The 14,721-nt window shown below is 55.0% G+C and overlaps 5 protein-coding genes across 5 annotated transcripts; 2 read left to right on the forward strand and 3 right to left on the reverse strand.

Moving 5' to 3' along the window:
* Positions 1 to 430: 430 nt before the first annotated feature.
* Positions 431 to 2,921, reverse strand: RVB1 (RuvB family ATP-dependent DNA helicase pontin). Its single transcript, XM_076637870.1, has 9 exons — positions 2,868 to 2,921; positions 2,640 to 2,773; positions 2,469 to 2,547; positions 2,160 to 2,379; positions 1,779 to 2,020; positions 1,324 to 1,629; positions 846 to 1,171; positions 611 to 724; positions 431 to 527 (listed from the first exon to the last, which is right to left on the reverse strand). The coding sequence occupies exons 2-9, from the start codon at positions 2,702 to 2,704 to the stop codon at positions 482 to 484; spliced, it is 1,398 nt and encodes a 465-aa protein (XP_076497800.1). The 5' UTR covers positions 2,705 to 2,773; positions 2,868 to 2,921; the 3' UTR covers positions 431 to 481.
* A 523-nt stretch (positions 2,922 to 3,444) lies between these two features.
* Positions 3,445 to 5,403, reverse strand: BDY24DRAFT_385902 (aldo/keto reductase). Its single transcript, XM_076640034.1, has 11 exons — positions 5,375 to 5,403; positions 5,125 to 5,215; positions 5,004 to 5,037; positions 4,829 to 4,871; positions 4,591 to 4,743; positions 4,427 to 4,520; positions 4,249 to 4,349; positions 4,137 to 4,152; positions 3,988 to 4,067; positions 3,812 to 3,899; positions 3,445 to 3,732 (listed from the first exon to the last, which is right to left on the reverse strand). Exons 2-11 carry the CDS (start codon positions 5,207 to 5,209, stop codon positions 3,491 to 3,493), a joined length of 936 nt encoding a protein of 311 aa, XP_076497801.1. The 5' UTR covers positions 5,210 to 5,215; positions 5,375 to 5,403; the 3' UTR covers positions 3,445 to 3,490.
* A 725-nt stretch (positions 5,404 to 6,128) lies between these two features.
* On the forward strand, positions 6,129 to 10,388 carry BDY24DRAFT_414350 (uncharacterized protein; the record flags this gene model as incomplete). Its single annotated transcript, XM_076643297.1, has 6 exons — positions 6,129 to 6,254; positions 6,351 to 6,407; positions 6,567 to 6,588; positions 6,776 to 9,032; positions 9,108 to 9,711; positions 9,783 to 10,388. 6 exons carry the CDS (start codon positions 6,129 to 6,131, stop codon positions 10,386 to 10,388), a joined length of 3,672 nt encoding a protein of 1,223 aa, XP_076497802.1.
* A 452-nt stretch (positions 10,389 to 10,840) lies between these two features.
* On the reverse strand, positions 10,841 to 12,676 carry BDY24DRAFT_339283 (iron-containing alcohol dehydrogenase; the record flags this gene model as incomplete). Its single annotated transcript, XM_076637360.1, has 8 exons — positions 10,841 to 11,256; positions 11,365 to 11,420; positions 11,503 to 11,664; positions 11,743 to 11,810; positions 11,892 to 11,950; positions 12,025 to 12,127; positions 12,212 to 12,309; positions 12,412 to 12,676. The coding sequence occupies 8 exons, from the start codon at positions 12,674 to 12,676 to the stop codon at positions 10,841 to 10,843; spliced, it is 1,227 nt and encodes a 408-aa protein (XP_076497803.1).
* A 464-nt stretch (positions 12,677 to 13,140) lies between these two features.
* On the forward strand, positions 13,141 to 14,701 carry COQ3 (hexaprenyldihydroxybenzoate methyltransferase). Its single transcript, XM_076640035.1, has 3 exons — positions 13,141 to 13,556; positions 13,773 to 14,096; positions 14,239 to 14,701. Exons 1-3 carry the CDS (start codon positions 13,176 to 13,178, stop codon positions 14,581 to 14,583), a joined length of 1,050 nt encoding a protein of 349 aa, XP_076497804.1. The 5' UTR covers positions 13,141 to 13,175; the 3' UTR covers positions 14,584 to 14,701.
* Positions 14,702 to 14,721: the final 20 nt, after the last annotated feature.

Genomic DNA, 14,721 nt, shown 5'->3' on the forward strand with positions numbered 1-14,721 from the left:
AGTCGTACCTGATATCGTCGTCACTCACTTACTTTTTCACAGGCACGAGCCGACGCTGTCTCGTCTCAATCACCCTCCCGCTAGCTCTCTTTTTGAGGTACAGAGTGCTTGGAGAGCGATCAGAAAGAAGGAACAAAAGTCAGTCCCGGTTGGTCCGATGAGCTAGGGAGAAGGGAAGAGAGAGGGCTCACGAGGATATGAGGTTTGCGAAGAGGAACGAGTAGGGTTTGGTTTGCGCTTCGACTTGTAGATAGCTGCTGCACAATCCTCGGATAAAGTCGCCAACTCCTGCTAATGAGAGCATGGTAGTAGGTTCAAGGATGAGAGCAGGTGAGAGCGATCGCAAAGCGTCGTTCGAAAACAGTCGACCTCGACGCGTCTTCCTTTCCGTCCCCTCTCCTTTCCTCTTGCTTGCTCTCTTGAGATCTATAAAACAAGAAAGACATGAGCATACTCCCCAAAATCTCTCGGTTCGATTCATCTAACGACCCATCATTCCCTTGGCCTCTCCGATCACGACCGTCGACCTGTTTTCGAAGACGAAAGCGACGCGTTAGTGTTCGAGCGGCGAAGGGAAGGAGGATGGGAGAGAAGAAGATGGAGAACGCACCTCTTCGCATCCAAGAACAGCTCGTTCATCTCCGAGATATCCTCCACTCCAATCTCTGTCCGTCCAGCCAGTCGAGCGAGGATGGACGCGGGTGAGATGAGTTGGAGGGCGTACCTGTGAGCGAGGAGAGAGAGGGATGAACGGAAGATGATCAGCTCAGCGGTCTCTTTCAAGCCAGAGGTATTCGAGAGCTGTATCTCGACGATTCGAAGAGAAGAGAAACGAATCTACTCACCTCATCGAACTCCTCACTCCCTCATCTGCCAACCTCTCCAACGCCTCCTCGCTAACCTTCAGCCCCTCCACCTTCGCCCTGATGCTCACAACCTCCTTGATCTCCTCCCTCTCGAGAGGGTACGTCCTCACGATCATGCACCTGTCGAGCAGATCGAGAGGAACTCCATGAGGGGATTGGATTCCAGCTCCGGATCCTCCAGGTTCGGATTCGGTTCCTCGGATGGTAGAGAGTCCTCGGTTGGTGGCGAGGATGACGTGAGGGGAGATGGGAGACTCGAGAGCTCGGTTGAGGTAGGTGAAGCATTCGATGTCGAGCATGTGGACCTAAGAGAGGCGAGAGACGAGGGGGAGGAAGAAGAGGTGAGCGGGCGAACGAACGGACGGAAGTCTCGAACTCGGGCTGATCCAGGCTCAAGTTGGAGATACAACTCTTTGAATCTCTAAATCAATCGAGAGAAGGGAAAGAAAATGCTCACCTCATCAATGAACAGCACTCCCGGCACCAACTCTGCGACTCCCTGCTCGATGTACCTGTTGACGACCTTGTTGATCTCTCCTCTCAGCTTGTCCGTCACCTCGGTCCTTCCACCCTTCACCAGCTGACCCATCACGCTCATGATGTCCTGTCCTCCCTGAGGTCGAGCGTTGGCCATGTCGAGATCGTGCAGAGTAACGTCCTGGACGAGCTCCTTCTTCTTGTGGACGTCTCCTTTGGGAAGAGGAACGTAGGACTCGGCCTCGAGATCGTATTCCGAAGCGTAGGCGTCTGATCGACCGACTCGCTATTGTGAATGTACCAGGGGCAAGGCGGAAGGAAGGGAGGGAGGGAAAGAAGGGAGGAAGGAAGGAAGGAGGAAATCGTCAGCTTCGAGCTCTCCTTCTCTTCCTTCTCGTCTCCTCCCACCGATTCAGATAAGGAGAGAAAACGAACCTTGACAGCTCCAGTGTTTGCCTCGATATAGATGACATCTCCGACAACGACTCGCTCCTTCTGGATGGCCTCGTAGATGGTAGGGTCGAGTCGAAGCTGCTTGGTTCCCTTGACGGTCTTGAGGCCAACGACGACGTGAGAGATGGTCTTTCCGTAACCTGAGAGAGGGTTCTCGGCTTCCGTAGGAGTCAGCTCAGTGAGCTCTCCCTCGTAGACTTCCTTGGTCTCCTTGACTCGAAGACCTGTGGCAGAAAAGGCAGGAGAGGAAAGGAAGGGAGAGGTCAGCTCGAGCTCGCGAACTTTTGGGAAGGAGAGCAAGCTCATCCCTCCTCGTGCAGTACTCAATCCTTCACGGCTCTCGTAGGAACAGAGTTGACTCACCGATGGCCCTCCTGAAACTCTCTCCAAGCACCTCCGTCTTCTTGACCTCGCTCGAGTAGACCTCACTTCCGACGATGGGACAGAAGGGGACCTTGGACCCCAGCTCCTGAGCAACGGCGAGAGCGAGAGCAGTCTTTCCGGTTCCGGGACCTCCAGCGAGAAGGAGAGCTCGTCCAGAGAACTTTTTGAGTTGGATGAGCGAAGTAACGAGTCCACAGGCCTGGAGGGAAAGGAGGGAAGGAGAAGGTCAGCTCGAACGTCGAGAGCTCGATCTTGCTTCACCCTCTAGTGAGAGAACTAGAGACACACTTCACGAGCTTGGACTTGTCCTACGAATCCAGCCGAGTTGGGAACAGCAGATCCATCCTCGTTGAGTCCGAGTCCCTTGCTGTAGAGAGAAACACGAGCAGGAGGAGGTTGAAAGGTCAGCGAGCGAGCTCCTTCAAACGTTCGACGGCAAGCGAGAAGATATGTACGAACATATGGGAGTGAGTAGCAATCCGAGAGCTTCGCTCTGTCGATGAGGATGCAGGAGTGACCTTCATCTTCTAAAAACGGCGAGGGATGGAGGAGAAGGGGAGGGAAGGGAGGAGAGGGAGGAGGAAGCTGAAGGACTGATGCAGAGGGAGTCGAAAGAAGAGCGAGTCAGCAAGTCTCTCCATATCTGCAACCACGGCGTTCGAGTAGATCAATAGCGGGAGTACTCACAAAAGGGAACGAGAAAGAGGAAGGTCGAGCAGAAGAGATGGAAGGAGTTGGAGGTGAGCTCGAGGAAGCTTGAATCTTCTCCTTCCCTTCCCGCCCTCGTTCTCTTCTTTCCTCCCGACGACCACAAGCTCATTCTGCTAGAGTGATCTTATCCTCCCCTTAAAGGCTCAACTAATCTACTCGGCGCTCACCGTCAACAAATCTGCACGTCGGATCCTGGGAGCTTTCCAACACCGACCTTCTTCGACTCTCCCTCCCTCCCCTCCGTCCTCCTTGGTCGTCCCATTGGTCTTGCTCACAGGCATCTAGCTTCTTGATCTTTGGCTATTTACTGCGATCACAGGTCTAGGCTCAGTACTTCGGTCTCGGAGGAGGGGTCAAGCCCAGCGATTCTCTTCAAACGACGCGGTGAGCCTCGTCTTGGTGCGTCGTTTTGGGAGACTGAGAACGTTGTTGGTCGATTCTTCTCTTCTCTGTTGGCTCTCTCTCGCATGGATGATACGATGCAATGACCTCACGCATCATCGACGGCTCCGTAGACAGAACTGAACGGTCGGTATCTTACTCGTCCGTTTCCTTGAAATCAACGTCGTGCAGTAGATCGAAACAGAGCTAATCCCTCCTCAAAAACCACAGACCTGCCTGAAAGCGACGACTCCAGAAAGACCAATCAACCCACCCAAAGCGAATCGAGAAGCATACCACTTCGCTCCGCCGACTTCCTCTCCCTTCTTTCCAGCGGCATCGATCGACGCGACGTCCTCCTTCGTGAGCTTGATGAAGGGGACCTGAAGGTAGTTCTTGACTCGTTCGGCCTTGGAGGAAGTGGTGATGGGGATACCTGAGTGAGCGATCACCCATGCAACTGCGAAACAAGAACGGAGGTCGATCAGGGCGGGAGACTTCGAGACCGCTCAATGCGACAGAAAACGCGGAGATCTCACGAAGGACCTGCTCGGGAGCGATGGAAAGACGATTAGCAATGGCATCAACGGGCTTGTCGGCGGGTCCTCCAGGTCGGGAAGTGAGAGGCTGAAAGGAGAAAGGAGAGACGCGTCGAAGGAGATTCAGACAGCGTCGCAAAGAGACGAGAGAAGAGGAGAGGAACGACGAGACGTACGATGAGCCCAGAGTAGGCCTCGAAAGCAATGTCGTTTTCGGCCAAGAACTCGATCAGAGGAGCTTTGGAGGAGTAGACGTCTGAAATGATCGAAAAATAGCGTCAGTCGGACGAGGCTTCGGATCGATTCGAGGACGAGAGAGGCTGACAGGGGTGGAAGAGGATCTAAAAAGTAGAGCGATACATGCAGTAGGTATGAGAGAAGAGGATATCAGCTTTTTGATACGAAACAACAAGGAGGAAGGAGAGGAGAAGACGCACCTGGTTCAATACGGGCTTGACCTTCGCGTCCTTCAAGAGGATTTTGAGGTCCTCGATCTCAAAGTTCGAGACTCCAATGCTCTTGACGAGCCCGTCAGCCTCTATAGAAGAAGAAGAGCATATCAGCTCTGATCGCCGACCCACGAAGCGTCGAGGAGGAACGGGTGAGAGAACGAACGAAGCTTCTCAAACTCAGCCCACGCAGCAGGGATATCTCCGTTGGCGAGCCGAGGGTGGTGAATCAGAAGGAGATCGATGTACTTCAAACCGAGCTGTTGATAGAATTGGTAAAGTCAGCGTTCTGGTGGCGAGGCTGGAAGCAAGACGAGGAACCGAACGGACCTTCTCGAGCGACTCCTCCGCACTCTGTCGAGGGCCCTTCCCGTCGAGCCCTGACCACTTGGTGGTCACCCAGATCTCATCTCGAGAGAGTCCAGATTCTCTGATAGCCTGGCCTGCCTCGGTTTCGTTGCGATAGGCTTGAGCTGTGTCGATCTACGAGGTCGTCTCGGTCAATTTCAGCCGTCCGTTTTCCCTCCCCCGAGTCGAAGAGTAACTCCTTGAGAGAGTTTGGACTTACGTGTGAGAACCCAAGCTCGATGGCCTGATCGACCTGTCCAGCACTGCAGAAGAAGGGAAAGAGGGGAGGGGATCAGCTTCGTTCGAGCGAACTCGTCCTTTCTCCGAATCCCTTCTCCCTCCTGCTTCTCATGCTCCCCGAAACAAATCCTCCAAAAAGAGAGATATGTACTTACGCAACCTCGATAGGGATCTTCCAAGTGCCAAAGCCTGCGAAGACAGGGGTCAAAAGAGTCAGTTGCTCGTCTCTTGTGAGCTTCAAGGGAGATTCAGATGGATCAAGCTTCAAGAACCAACCAATGACGGGGATCTTGCGTCCGTCGTTGAGCTTGATCTTGGGAGTCTCAGCGTGCTGAATGATGGGGGTCTTCTCCGAGTACATGGTGATCTGGCGATGGAGAGGAAGGAGAGAGAGATGAAAAGAGGAAGGAGAGAGAGGCGGTGAGCTTGCAAGATCGTTCTTCTTCCCTCTGCCCCTCACCGACAGAGGCTTGTCTCTCAGATCTGCAGCTCCTCCATTTGTAAATGAGTAGTGGACGCTACTTACAAGCCTGAAGTCTGAAGCTGGTGTTGAGGTCGAACTGACGAGCTCGAAAGGAGGAGGCAAAGACGAGGTCAGCAAGGGCTGACGGAGGAGACCGATGAGGTCAAATTCTACAAGATCAAGATTTCTTCAACTTCTCGAATCTTAGGGAGTGAAAGCTCCCTGAGTAGCGGAAGAAAGCGCGAGAAAAAAACTCCAGAGCAACGGCTCTTTCGACAACCCGGGAAAGGTCGACGCGAGCCTCGCTGTTATGCTTGCTTTCCTCGCCCATTTCTACAGATCAAGTATTGCCGACGTCTCTCTTGAGTTTTAAGACTATATTAACTTCGCGGAACCAGCTCCCTTCGCCCTTAATATTCCTGTCGAGGGCAACGAGAACGGCGACGCGACGCGACCCAGCGGGAAGCAAGGGAGATTCAACCCTCGGTCAAATCTGCGTTCCGCCCGTCTCTGCTCCAGTTCTCTACACATCTCAGCAAATCCTGCTCTTCCTCGACTCTCTTTCATCGTCAAGAAAAAAATCACTCAACTCCGCGCAGCAGCTCGGATTTGACGTCGAGCTGTCCCCTCCCTCCCTCCTTCTCCCAACTCTCACCCCCCTTCCCTCCTCGCCTACGGCTTCTTCGTTCCGGATACTCTCTGGACAGAGCTAGACTCGCCCCTCTCTGCCACTTCATCCTTACCCTCAGCCGGTCAACCACTCTCTTCAGCGGCAGACTCTAGCCAGAGTCTTCTTCTCCCTCGCCCCTCCTTCCTCATGAGCTTCGACTCCTCCTTCAACCTCCTCTCCCAACACCCTCGCAATCCCTCCATTCACTTCCAGCACTACAAGATACAGAACAAAGTCTCGACGAGCATCCGAAACACCACTCGCACCAACCAGGTTAGTTCAGATTTCGAGCTCAGGAGGAAGGATTGTGTCGGCGGGGGAGTCGTCGAGCTCACCGCCCCGTCGTCGTCTTGACGTCGCTTCTCGAAGAAATGCAACCTTCGAGCAGTCGGGAAGGGCAGGAATTTGATCTCGAGGCCCCTCAGGGTGAGCTAGCTCGTAGACGGAGTAGTAGAAACATCTTTGAGCTTGAATTATGAGCTCGAGAGGAAGGGAGGAAGGAACCGACGACGGCTGAGCTGTAGGATGCGATGGACGCCCGTCCTGAGCTTCCGAGCTTCTAGTCCGATCTTCCTTTGAGACCAGTTCCTCGAGATCGCGGTAAAGAGTACCTCTTCGGCATATCTCGATCTTTCGAGCTCGAGAATTTGCTTCCCGAGCCTCCCTTCCTCCTTCACCTCCACCATCAAACATTTTTCGGCGTCTTCCCCGCACTTCCTTCGCTTCTTCCCTCGTTTCCCACCTTCTACTACTTGAACGTTGAGAGCTGATCTTTCTCTCTGTGTTCCTACCAGACCTCTACCCTTCGACCATGAACCCCTTTTCTCGACACTCTAGCGTCAGCAGCAGCACTTCTGCTCGTCCCTCCCCCTCCTCTCGTCCCAACTCGCCTCCTCCTTCCAAGATGAGCTCCTCCTCCTCCCTCCCAAAACCACTTAAACACACCTCGTCCTCTTCGACTTCAACTCAACAATCGAAACCCAAACCTAAACCCAAACTCGCGTCGGCAGGAGGGACGAAGATGAAGCATCAAACAATCTCCGTCTCGGACCTCTTTGGGAACAACTCGAAGAGGGCGTCCGCTTCCCCTCGACCTTCCGTCATCACTACAACAACAACAGGCGGATCAACGTCCACCAACGCCATCGCCTCCACCTCCTACTCCAACTCCAACCACGGTTCCAACTTTTCTTCGGCTATGTCGAACGCCTCCTCTACCTCCTCCCACGCTCCTCTTCCTCAGCCCTCCCTCCCTCCCAAAGTCGCTCGCGATTTCTCTCCAGCTCTTTCCGTTGCCTCGACCACCACAACCACCGCCCCTACCCCTACCATACCTTCTATTCCTCGGATACGACTTCGTCTCAATCCTACTTCGGCCACTACCACTCCTCAAACCACACCTCCTCTCCCCACTCCTCCTCCCGTCGCGTCGTCTTCCACCTCGGTCGCCGTCGCTTCAAGTTCCGCCCTCCCTAAATCCAATTCCACAACGACCAACAAGAAGAAACGTCTTCCCGAACTACCAACGTTCGTTTCAGCAGCCGACACCCTCCTCACAGCAGGAACGTCAAGTCGACCGAACGTCCATCGCGTCTTCAGCCCCTCGGTACCTCCCTCTCCAACCGGTCCTCCTGCTTCAGCGATCAAGAAGGCCAAAGCAGCGATGAAGGGAAAGGGCAAAGCCTCCTCCACCCCTCTCCCACTCGTCGCACCCATCATCGCGTCGACGTCCAAGGGAAAAGGGAAAGGGAAAGGTCGAGCGAAGGAGGAGATCGTCGAACTCGCTCGTCCTACCTCTCCAACGAAACCCTCCGCCGTACCCTATCCTTCCAACGAAGCTTCCACTTCCCAACTCCCCATCGCCACCAAACCTCCCACTCCCGATAAATCCAAAGCGCTCAAGACTCGACGCGCCTCCATCCCCTCCGTCGCTCAGAAGATGCCCATCGGTCTCTTCCCTGGAGACGGCGACTCTGATGGATCCCTCACCTCCCTCCCCTCCGAATTCCAGTCCTCCGACTCGTTAACCTCCGACGACGGCAAGGGAGACGACGACGACGTTCTCAGCTCGGACGGCGAACCAGATGTCCTCTTCGTCTCCGCGTCGAAACGTGGCCCTTCGCAAGCCTTGAGCTCGTCGGAGGACAATTCGGAAATGGATTCGGATTCCGACTCTGGGACGTTCTCTTCGACGACGAACGGACTCGACGAGGATATGGACGACGACGAGGACGAGATGCTCATGGAGGAGGAGGATTTCGTTCGTCGGGACGAGAGGAGTCGGCGAGGTGGCGGGAACGGTGGAGGGAGGGGCAGGAAGGGAGGGTGGGAGAACGTTCGAGATCGAGAGGATGGCTTCGAAGTTTCGTCCTGGGGAGGAGGGACGGACGGCTATTCTCACGACGAAGATCTGGACGACGACGATGAAGAAGACGATGACGACGAGGACGAGACGGATGCATTCGGGCTCGGAGGGAGGGCAGGTGGTGGTGGTGGAGGAGGAGGAGTGAAGGTCCTCACGTTCGACGCGGCGGGAGCTCGAACGGGGTCTTGGTCGGAGGACTCGAGCGACGAGGACGAAGAGCAGGAACTCTGGTTCGATGGATTATCGGACTTCGATCTCGAGGAGGACGTCCTCGTCGGAGCAGACGGAATCGGAGGCATCATTCCAGTCGACGGCGAGGAGATGTACATCGAATCCTTCGACCTCAACGCCCTCTCCTCCCAATCCCTCGCTCGACCAGTCGATCTCGGTGGACCCTCCGCTTCTTCCTCACGCCGTACTTCAGCCGAACGGAAGGCTTCTTCGATCCTCGACATCGACTACGAACTCGAACTCGATCTGGAGGGAGATCTCGCCATGGCCGAGTTGCTGAGCGGAGGAGTTGGAGACGGAGAGCCTGGGTCGATGTTGATCATGGAGGATTGGGATGGACAGCTCGTCTTTGGACCTGGGAGTGTGGATGGAAGTGGAGGAGCTTTCGAGTTCGCGACGGAGAGTGAAGGCGATAGTGATGGGCGGAAAGACGCGGATCGGATGGAAGATCTCTGGTTCGTTCTTTCCCTCGGTTCCCTTCTCGATTCTCGTGATCAAAGCTGACCCTTTCTCTTCCTACTCGTTTCTAGGGGCGAAGAGGACTTCCTCGACGAGAGCTACGAGGGAGACGAGGAGGGAGACACCACCGATTCCCTCCCAGACGACGAAGAGGACGAGATGATGCTTCCGCCCGACGTCTACCCTTTCCCCTCCGCCAACTCCTCCAATGCTCCCTCCACCGTCACCGCCGACTCCCCAGCCGCCATCTTCGGACTTCCTTCTCCCATGGAAGGCATCCTTCCCTTCATGGACGCCCCGACTCCTCCCACGATCTCCATCGAACCAGCATCTCCCCACCCCCAAACCTCCCTCCCCACTCCTGCTCCTCAAGCTCGACCTCAACTCTCCTCCTTCCCTTCTATCAAGGTCGTATCCTCTCATCCGACCTCCCCTCTCGCTCGTCCAAATCCGAATCGCGTCGCGTCCCTCGGAGGTCGAAGCAGTCATTCGAAAGGACCCATCATGGGATCGTTCGTCCCTCTGGAAACAGCCAACCCGCTTCGTACGGTGATCATTGATGGAAGGAAGAAGCTCTCCGAGACTCCGAGTCCGTTCGCGAGGAGAGGGAGCGTTCGAGGACGAGGGAGAGGCGGGAAGAGTGTCGAAGGCTCGGCGAGGAAGAGGAAGACAGAGGTTCGTTCACCACTGCAGTGTCGTTTCTCTTCTCTGATTGATTACTGATTACCCGTTTATCTACTTCACAGAGCACCTACCCCTTCGCTCCAGCTCCCACCAAACGAGCTCGATACGGCGCCGTCCCAGGTCCAACTCACTTCTCCTCTCGACGCTCTCCCTTCCGAGAAGACACTCCCTCCTCGCCCGACCTCCCTCCCACCGAAGCAGTCTCCCTCGAAGACGTCCTCGACTCCTCCCTTCTCTACCATGGAAACTCGGACGGCTCAGGAGGAGGAGGAGAACGCGACTCTCGATCCATCCAGTCCCTCTCTCGTTGGGATCGAATCCCCATCGGTACCTTCCGAGGCCGAGCTCGAGGTCAAGCTTCCACCCATCTCATCGGAAGTCGAGCCAGACCCGCACCCACCTACAACGCCGACGGTCCTTCGAAGGCCAAAGACTCGATCTTCCGGAACGAACAACAGCTCGTTCAGCAGGCGGGTCCGAGGATGCTCACGTCGCCGTTGATGTTTGCGATGCAGGGGAGCGAGTCGCCTTCCTTTGGACCTGGGAGCGGTGGGGAGTTGAGTAGGAAGGCTAGGAGGCACGAGAAGAAGAGGGCGAGGAGGGAAAGCGATAGGAGTGCTGCAGGAGGAGGGAGTTTGGCGGTCCCGGATTTCACTTTGGACGGCTAGTACTTTTCCTTCGTCTTTTCTTCACTCTTTCTACTACTTTTTCCTTCGTGACCTTCTCCTATCTATCCTTCGCCCATCCTCTCAGCTTCTAGCATCCCCTTTATCTGCCGTTCTCTCGCTTCGCTCCGTCGTGTCCTTCGTTTTCTTGCCCTTGTTTCCTTTCCTTCCTTTGCATTTTCTCTTATCACACACACAATCTACACACACACAAACACACACATCACCCATTTATTGTCTTTCCCTTTCTTTTTTGGCTTTTCACGATCTCAAGGTCTCTTTCTCGTCGACTCTCTCGAAAAACACAAGAAAGCCTCGACGCGTCGTGTCTTCCCTCGTCGCCTTTGTCCTTTCCCTTTCGACACAGGGTCTCTCGAAAGATTAGGAACGAAACTGAAATTCACTGAAGCTAACCATCTCACCAATAAAAGCAAAGACAATTCGAACGAGTAACGCTAGTAAATCCTCCCCAACACCTCCCTCTCAACCTCCTCCCACCCCGGCATCCCCTCCCACCCTTCCAACCCCTTCATCGCCGCCTCCGCCAACCCCCCTAACTCCTCCCTCTTCACCCCGTAATCTCTCTCCAACTTCCCACCCCCCAACCCCAGCTCGTTCACCAACTTCTCTACCGCTTTCCCAACCTTCCACGCGTCCGCTCTCAACGTGTTTTCCTCGGACGATACAGTGGTAGGAGGGAGTTGGTCGGTTGGGTGGTACGATGAAGGGATGTAAGCGAGAGCAGAAGCGAGGGAAACGAGCCCCCAGGAGGTAAGAGGGAGGGTGGAGGAGAGGAGGAGGAGGGTTGGAGGGAGGGTGAGGCAGGAGCAGATGCCGTGCGGGATGGAGTAGGTGGCGCCGAGTTTGTGGCCTGGTGAGAAGAGGTTGTGTGGGTAGGATGTTAGGAAGGGAACGGGGGGGTGGGAGAAGGAGGATAGACGAAAGAAGAGAGGGAGAAAGGGAGAGGGAAGAGACGAACCGAGGGAGTGTGAAAGCCCGATGGCTGTAGGGACGGAATTGAGCCAGAGACTCTCCCTGCGAGAGACCAAACGAAGAAACAATCTTAGCATTAGTTCTACACCTCTCCAGAAAGAGGAATGAGCGAAGGAGATCTCACCAAGCAGCGATCTGCAACCTCGCCCTCACATCGACGTTCTTGGAATCGTCTGTGCACAAAGGCAAGCAGACGAAGAGTTCTTGAACCGCAGCGAGAGCGAGGTGTTTCAAAGGACCTTGGGATCCTTTTCGGTAGAGGGATTCGAGGGCGTGGTCGAGGGCTCTGAGAACAAGAACGAAACGAAAAGCCGCGTGAGACGAGCACGCGTCGAAAGAGCGGGAGAGGAAGAGCGGGACGGACCTGATCCCAGTGGAAAGCCAGAGACGTTGAGGAGTGTGAAGAGAAAGGTTTGCATCGAGGATGATGGCCTGGCGAGAGAGAAAGAAAGGCGGGCAGGTCAGAGGGCAAAAGAGCAAAGGGAGAGTCGACTCGTGCGGCGTAAAACTCACTCTCGGAACGATCAGAGCGTCTGAGACTCCTACTTTGGAGCCTGATTCGTCAGAGTATCCTGATCAAGCAAGTCAAGAAAGTGTTCGCGTTAGTTAACGCTGTCGATAGAGAAGAGACCGAAGCAAGACTCACCAGCGTTCATGGTAAACTCAGCGGCCGACAGCGTCGTAGGGATCGCGATCTGAGGCATGAACCTCTCGCTCTTCGTTTGGTCTTTAACGAAGTACGCAATAGCCTGTCCCAAAACCCAACCCAAAGAGTGCAAAAGAAGAGAAGGAAGTGAGCTCGACGCGTTCAAGGAAAGGCGAGATGGGCTGACCTTCGCAGCATCGATCGGACTCCCTCCTCCCACCGAGACCAACACCGTACACTTTTCTTTCAAGACGAGATCTACTGCGTCCCTTATCCCCTGGATCGCTGTAGTAAACCAAACGAAAGATGAGAAAGGAACGAGAGACGACAGTCAGCCCATCTCCCTCCCTCCTCACCTCCCTCCTTCCTCTCTCCTCTTCCACTCACGAGCATGCTGCCCAATCCCTTTAAAAACCACACTCTCTACATCCGCCTTCTCCAGCAGCGCCTGAATGTCCTGGATCACTGGAGTCTTGTCTGTGAGACTGGTTCCTGTGACGACCAGGACTTTGGTTGGCGAGGAATCGGAGGGAGGAGGAGCGAGTTTGTGAATGAGCTCGGGCAGGAGAGAGAGGGATCCTGGACCGTATTCGATGATCTGGAGAGGCGTGGGGGTGTAGTTTCCAGAGAGAGCGGAAAGGTGGGAGAACATGGTGAGGGTTTTGAGGGAAGAAGAGAGGGAGAGGAGAGGAGGGAAGAGAGCGTCATGAGCAGGGAGGTGGAGGTCGGTCAGCTTTGGGGAGGGATTTAGAGGCCGAGTTGAGTAGTTTTTTTGAGCTATTCTAGTTTTTGAGAGGCGAGGGCTGAGATGGTTGAGGTATTTGGAGCGATCGGGAGCGAAAAGAGGGACGGGTGAGCTCGAGAAAGAAAGGAAGAAGAAAGAGGGAGGAGGGATGGGCTGACCTCGAAAGATGGCCTCAGCTGCTTCCTTCTCTGAAGATTTGCTGCTGCGACTCCAAAGTCTAAACAAGCTGCCCGTTCTGCGAATCCCGAGCGAAAAATATGTGGGGATAAGCTCGCCTATTATGCGCGTCGGAGGCAAAAACTCGAGAGAGATGGTGTGTGAGCTCGACCTTTTTCGAAGCTCATCTTGCTCTCCTTCCTCTTCTCCAACTCCATCTTTCCTCTTCGAGCCCTTCACAGCGCACGAAATGCTCTCCCTCCGTCCCCTCCTCCTCGCTTCTTCCTCCTCTTCTATCCGCTCTTCCTGCCTTCGATCCCTCTCGACGATCCCTCCCACTCCCTCAACTCCCTCCCCTTCGACAAACCCCTCCTCCTCCTCCTCTCCTCGTTCGACCGTCAACGCCTCCGAGATCGCTCATTTCGCTCGGTTATCCTCTCAATGGTGGGACGAGAAGGGTGAATTGGGTCTTCTTCACAAGATGAATCCTCCTCGATTGGAGTTCATCAGGGAGAAACTTCAAGAGAGTAAATGGAGGGACGGCGACGAATCCAACCCGTTAACAGGAGCTCACTGGTTGCAAGGGATGAGAGTGTTGGATGTTGGATGTGGAGGTGGGTTGTTGAGCGAGGTGAGTGGGCGCGGGTATGGTGTATAGGAGGGTTGAAGGGAGAGAGAGGAGAGGAGGGAGAGAGAGAAGGAAGGGAGTGGGACGACGTTGAGCTCGACGCTTCCTTCCTTTCTTCGTCCTGCTCTTCGTTCCGTTCCTCCTTCCGAACTGCCTATCTCTCAGTTGCAAAAAGCACATATATACATCCCGCTAACCTCTCTCTGTTTCTCTTACCAGTCCCTCGCCCGCCTAGGAGCCTCCACCCTCGGAATCGACGCAACCCCTTCCAACATCCCTCTCGCTCAATCCCACGCTCTCCTCGACCCGTTCTTCGCTTCTCCCCTTGCCCTCACAACCACAACCACAACCACACCCACAATCTCGTCAACCCCTTCTCCTTCACCCTCACCGCTTCCCCGCCTCGAATACCGCCATCAAACAGCGGAGGATCTCCTCGCCACGGGAGGCCCGGAACAGTTTGACGTCGTCTGTGCGATGGAAGTCCTCGAGCATGTGGATGATCCCAAAGGGTTCTTGTTGGATTTGACGAGGTTGGTGAAGGTTAGTCCAGCAAAATTCTTGTCTTTTCTTCTCTTCTTATCGACGATTCTTGCTCGAGCGCGTCTTGGTGCCGTTCTCGTCTCACTTCACTCACTCTCCCTCTACCTGTCCTCTTTCCTTCTTCATTCTCCCACACCATCAGCCCGGAGGTCACCTCCTTCTCTCCACCATCTCCCGCACCCCCCTCGCCCACTTCCTCACCGTCACCGTCGCCGAAGACCTCCTCCGTCTCGTCTCCGCCGGAACGCACACCTCCTCCAAGTTCGTCAAACCCGAGGAGCTCGACGACTTCTTCGACGAACTCAACTGGGGAGTCGGCGGAGTGGGTGGAAGTTCAGGAAGGGAAGCGAGAGGGATTGTGTATTTGCCTTGGAAGGGAGAGTGGGAGTTGGTGGGGAAGAACGTTGGTTGGGTTGGGAGGGGAGCGAATTACCTTTATGGGGTTAGGAAACCGAAGGTCAAAGCGACGAGCGTGGGGAAGATGTAGATGGAGTTGCTTTGGATTTGGGTTTGGGAAACAGAAGGAGAGGGAAGGAGAAGAGAGAGACGCGTCGAGAGGCGAAGGTCGTTCTTGCGTTTGAGGAAGCGAGATCAAGAGAGGGGTTGAAGGCATCGCAATGGGTAA

Source organism: Mrakia frigida (genome assembly GCF_051309035.1).
Source record: "Mrakia frigida strain ATCC 22029 unplaced genomic scaffold BDY24scaffold_11, whole genome shotgun sequence".
Taxonomy (NCBI): Eukaryota; Fungi; Basidiomycota; class Tremellomycetes; order Cystofilobasidiales; family Mrakiaceae; genus Mrakia; species Mrakia frigida.

What these genes read in the sequence shown, in the direction of transcription:
- RVB1 (XM_076637870.1), bottom strand. Translation starts at nt 2,704, where the DNA reads ATGAAGGTCACTCCTGCATCCTCATCGACAGAGCGAAGCTCTCGGATT. An exon ending in ATTGCTACTCACTCCCATAT is followed by an intron (nt 2,548 to 2,639) that starts GTTCGTACATAT and finishes TTCTCTCTACAG; the next exon opens with CAAGGGACTCGGACTCAACG. An exon ending in CTGTTCTTGGATGCGAAGAG is followed by an intron (nt 528 to 610) that starts GTGCGTTCTCCA and finishes CTTCGAAAACAG; the next exon opens with GTCGACGGTCGTGATCGGAG.
- BDY24DRAFT_385902 (XM_076640034.1), bottom strand. Translation starts at nt 5,209, where the DNA reads ATGTACTCGGAGAAGACCCCCATCATTCAGCACGCTGAGACTCCCAAG. An exon ending in AAGATCCCTATCGAGGTTGC is followed by an intron (nt 4,872 to 5,003) that starts GTAAGTACATAT and finishes CTTCTTCTGCAG; the next exon opens with TGCTGGACAGGTCGATCAGG. An exon ending in CGCTCCCGAGCAGGTCCTTC is followed by an intron (nt 3,733 to 3,811) that starts GTGAGATCTCCG and finishes CTTGTTTCGCAG; the next exon opens with TTGCATGGGTGATCGCTCAC.
- COQ3 (XM_076640035.1), top strand. Translation starts at nt 13,176, where the DNA reads ATGCTCTCCCTCCGTCCCCTCCTCCTCGCTTCTTCCTCCTCTTCTATC. An exon ending in GAGGTGGGTTGTTGAGCGAG is followed by an intron (nt 13,557 to 13,772) that starts GTGAGTGGGCGC and finishes TTCTCTTACCAG; the next exon opens with TCCCTCGCCCGCCTAGGAGC. An exon ending in ATTTGACGAGGTTGGTGAAG is followed by an intron (nt 14,097 to 14,238) that starts GTTAGTCCAGCA and finishes CCACACCATCAG; the next exon opens with CCCGGAGGTCACCTCCTTCT.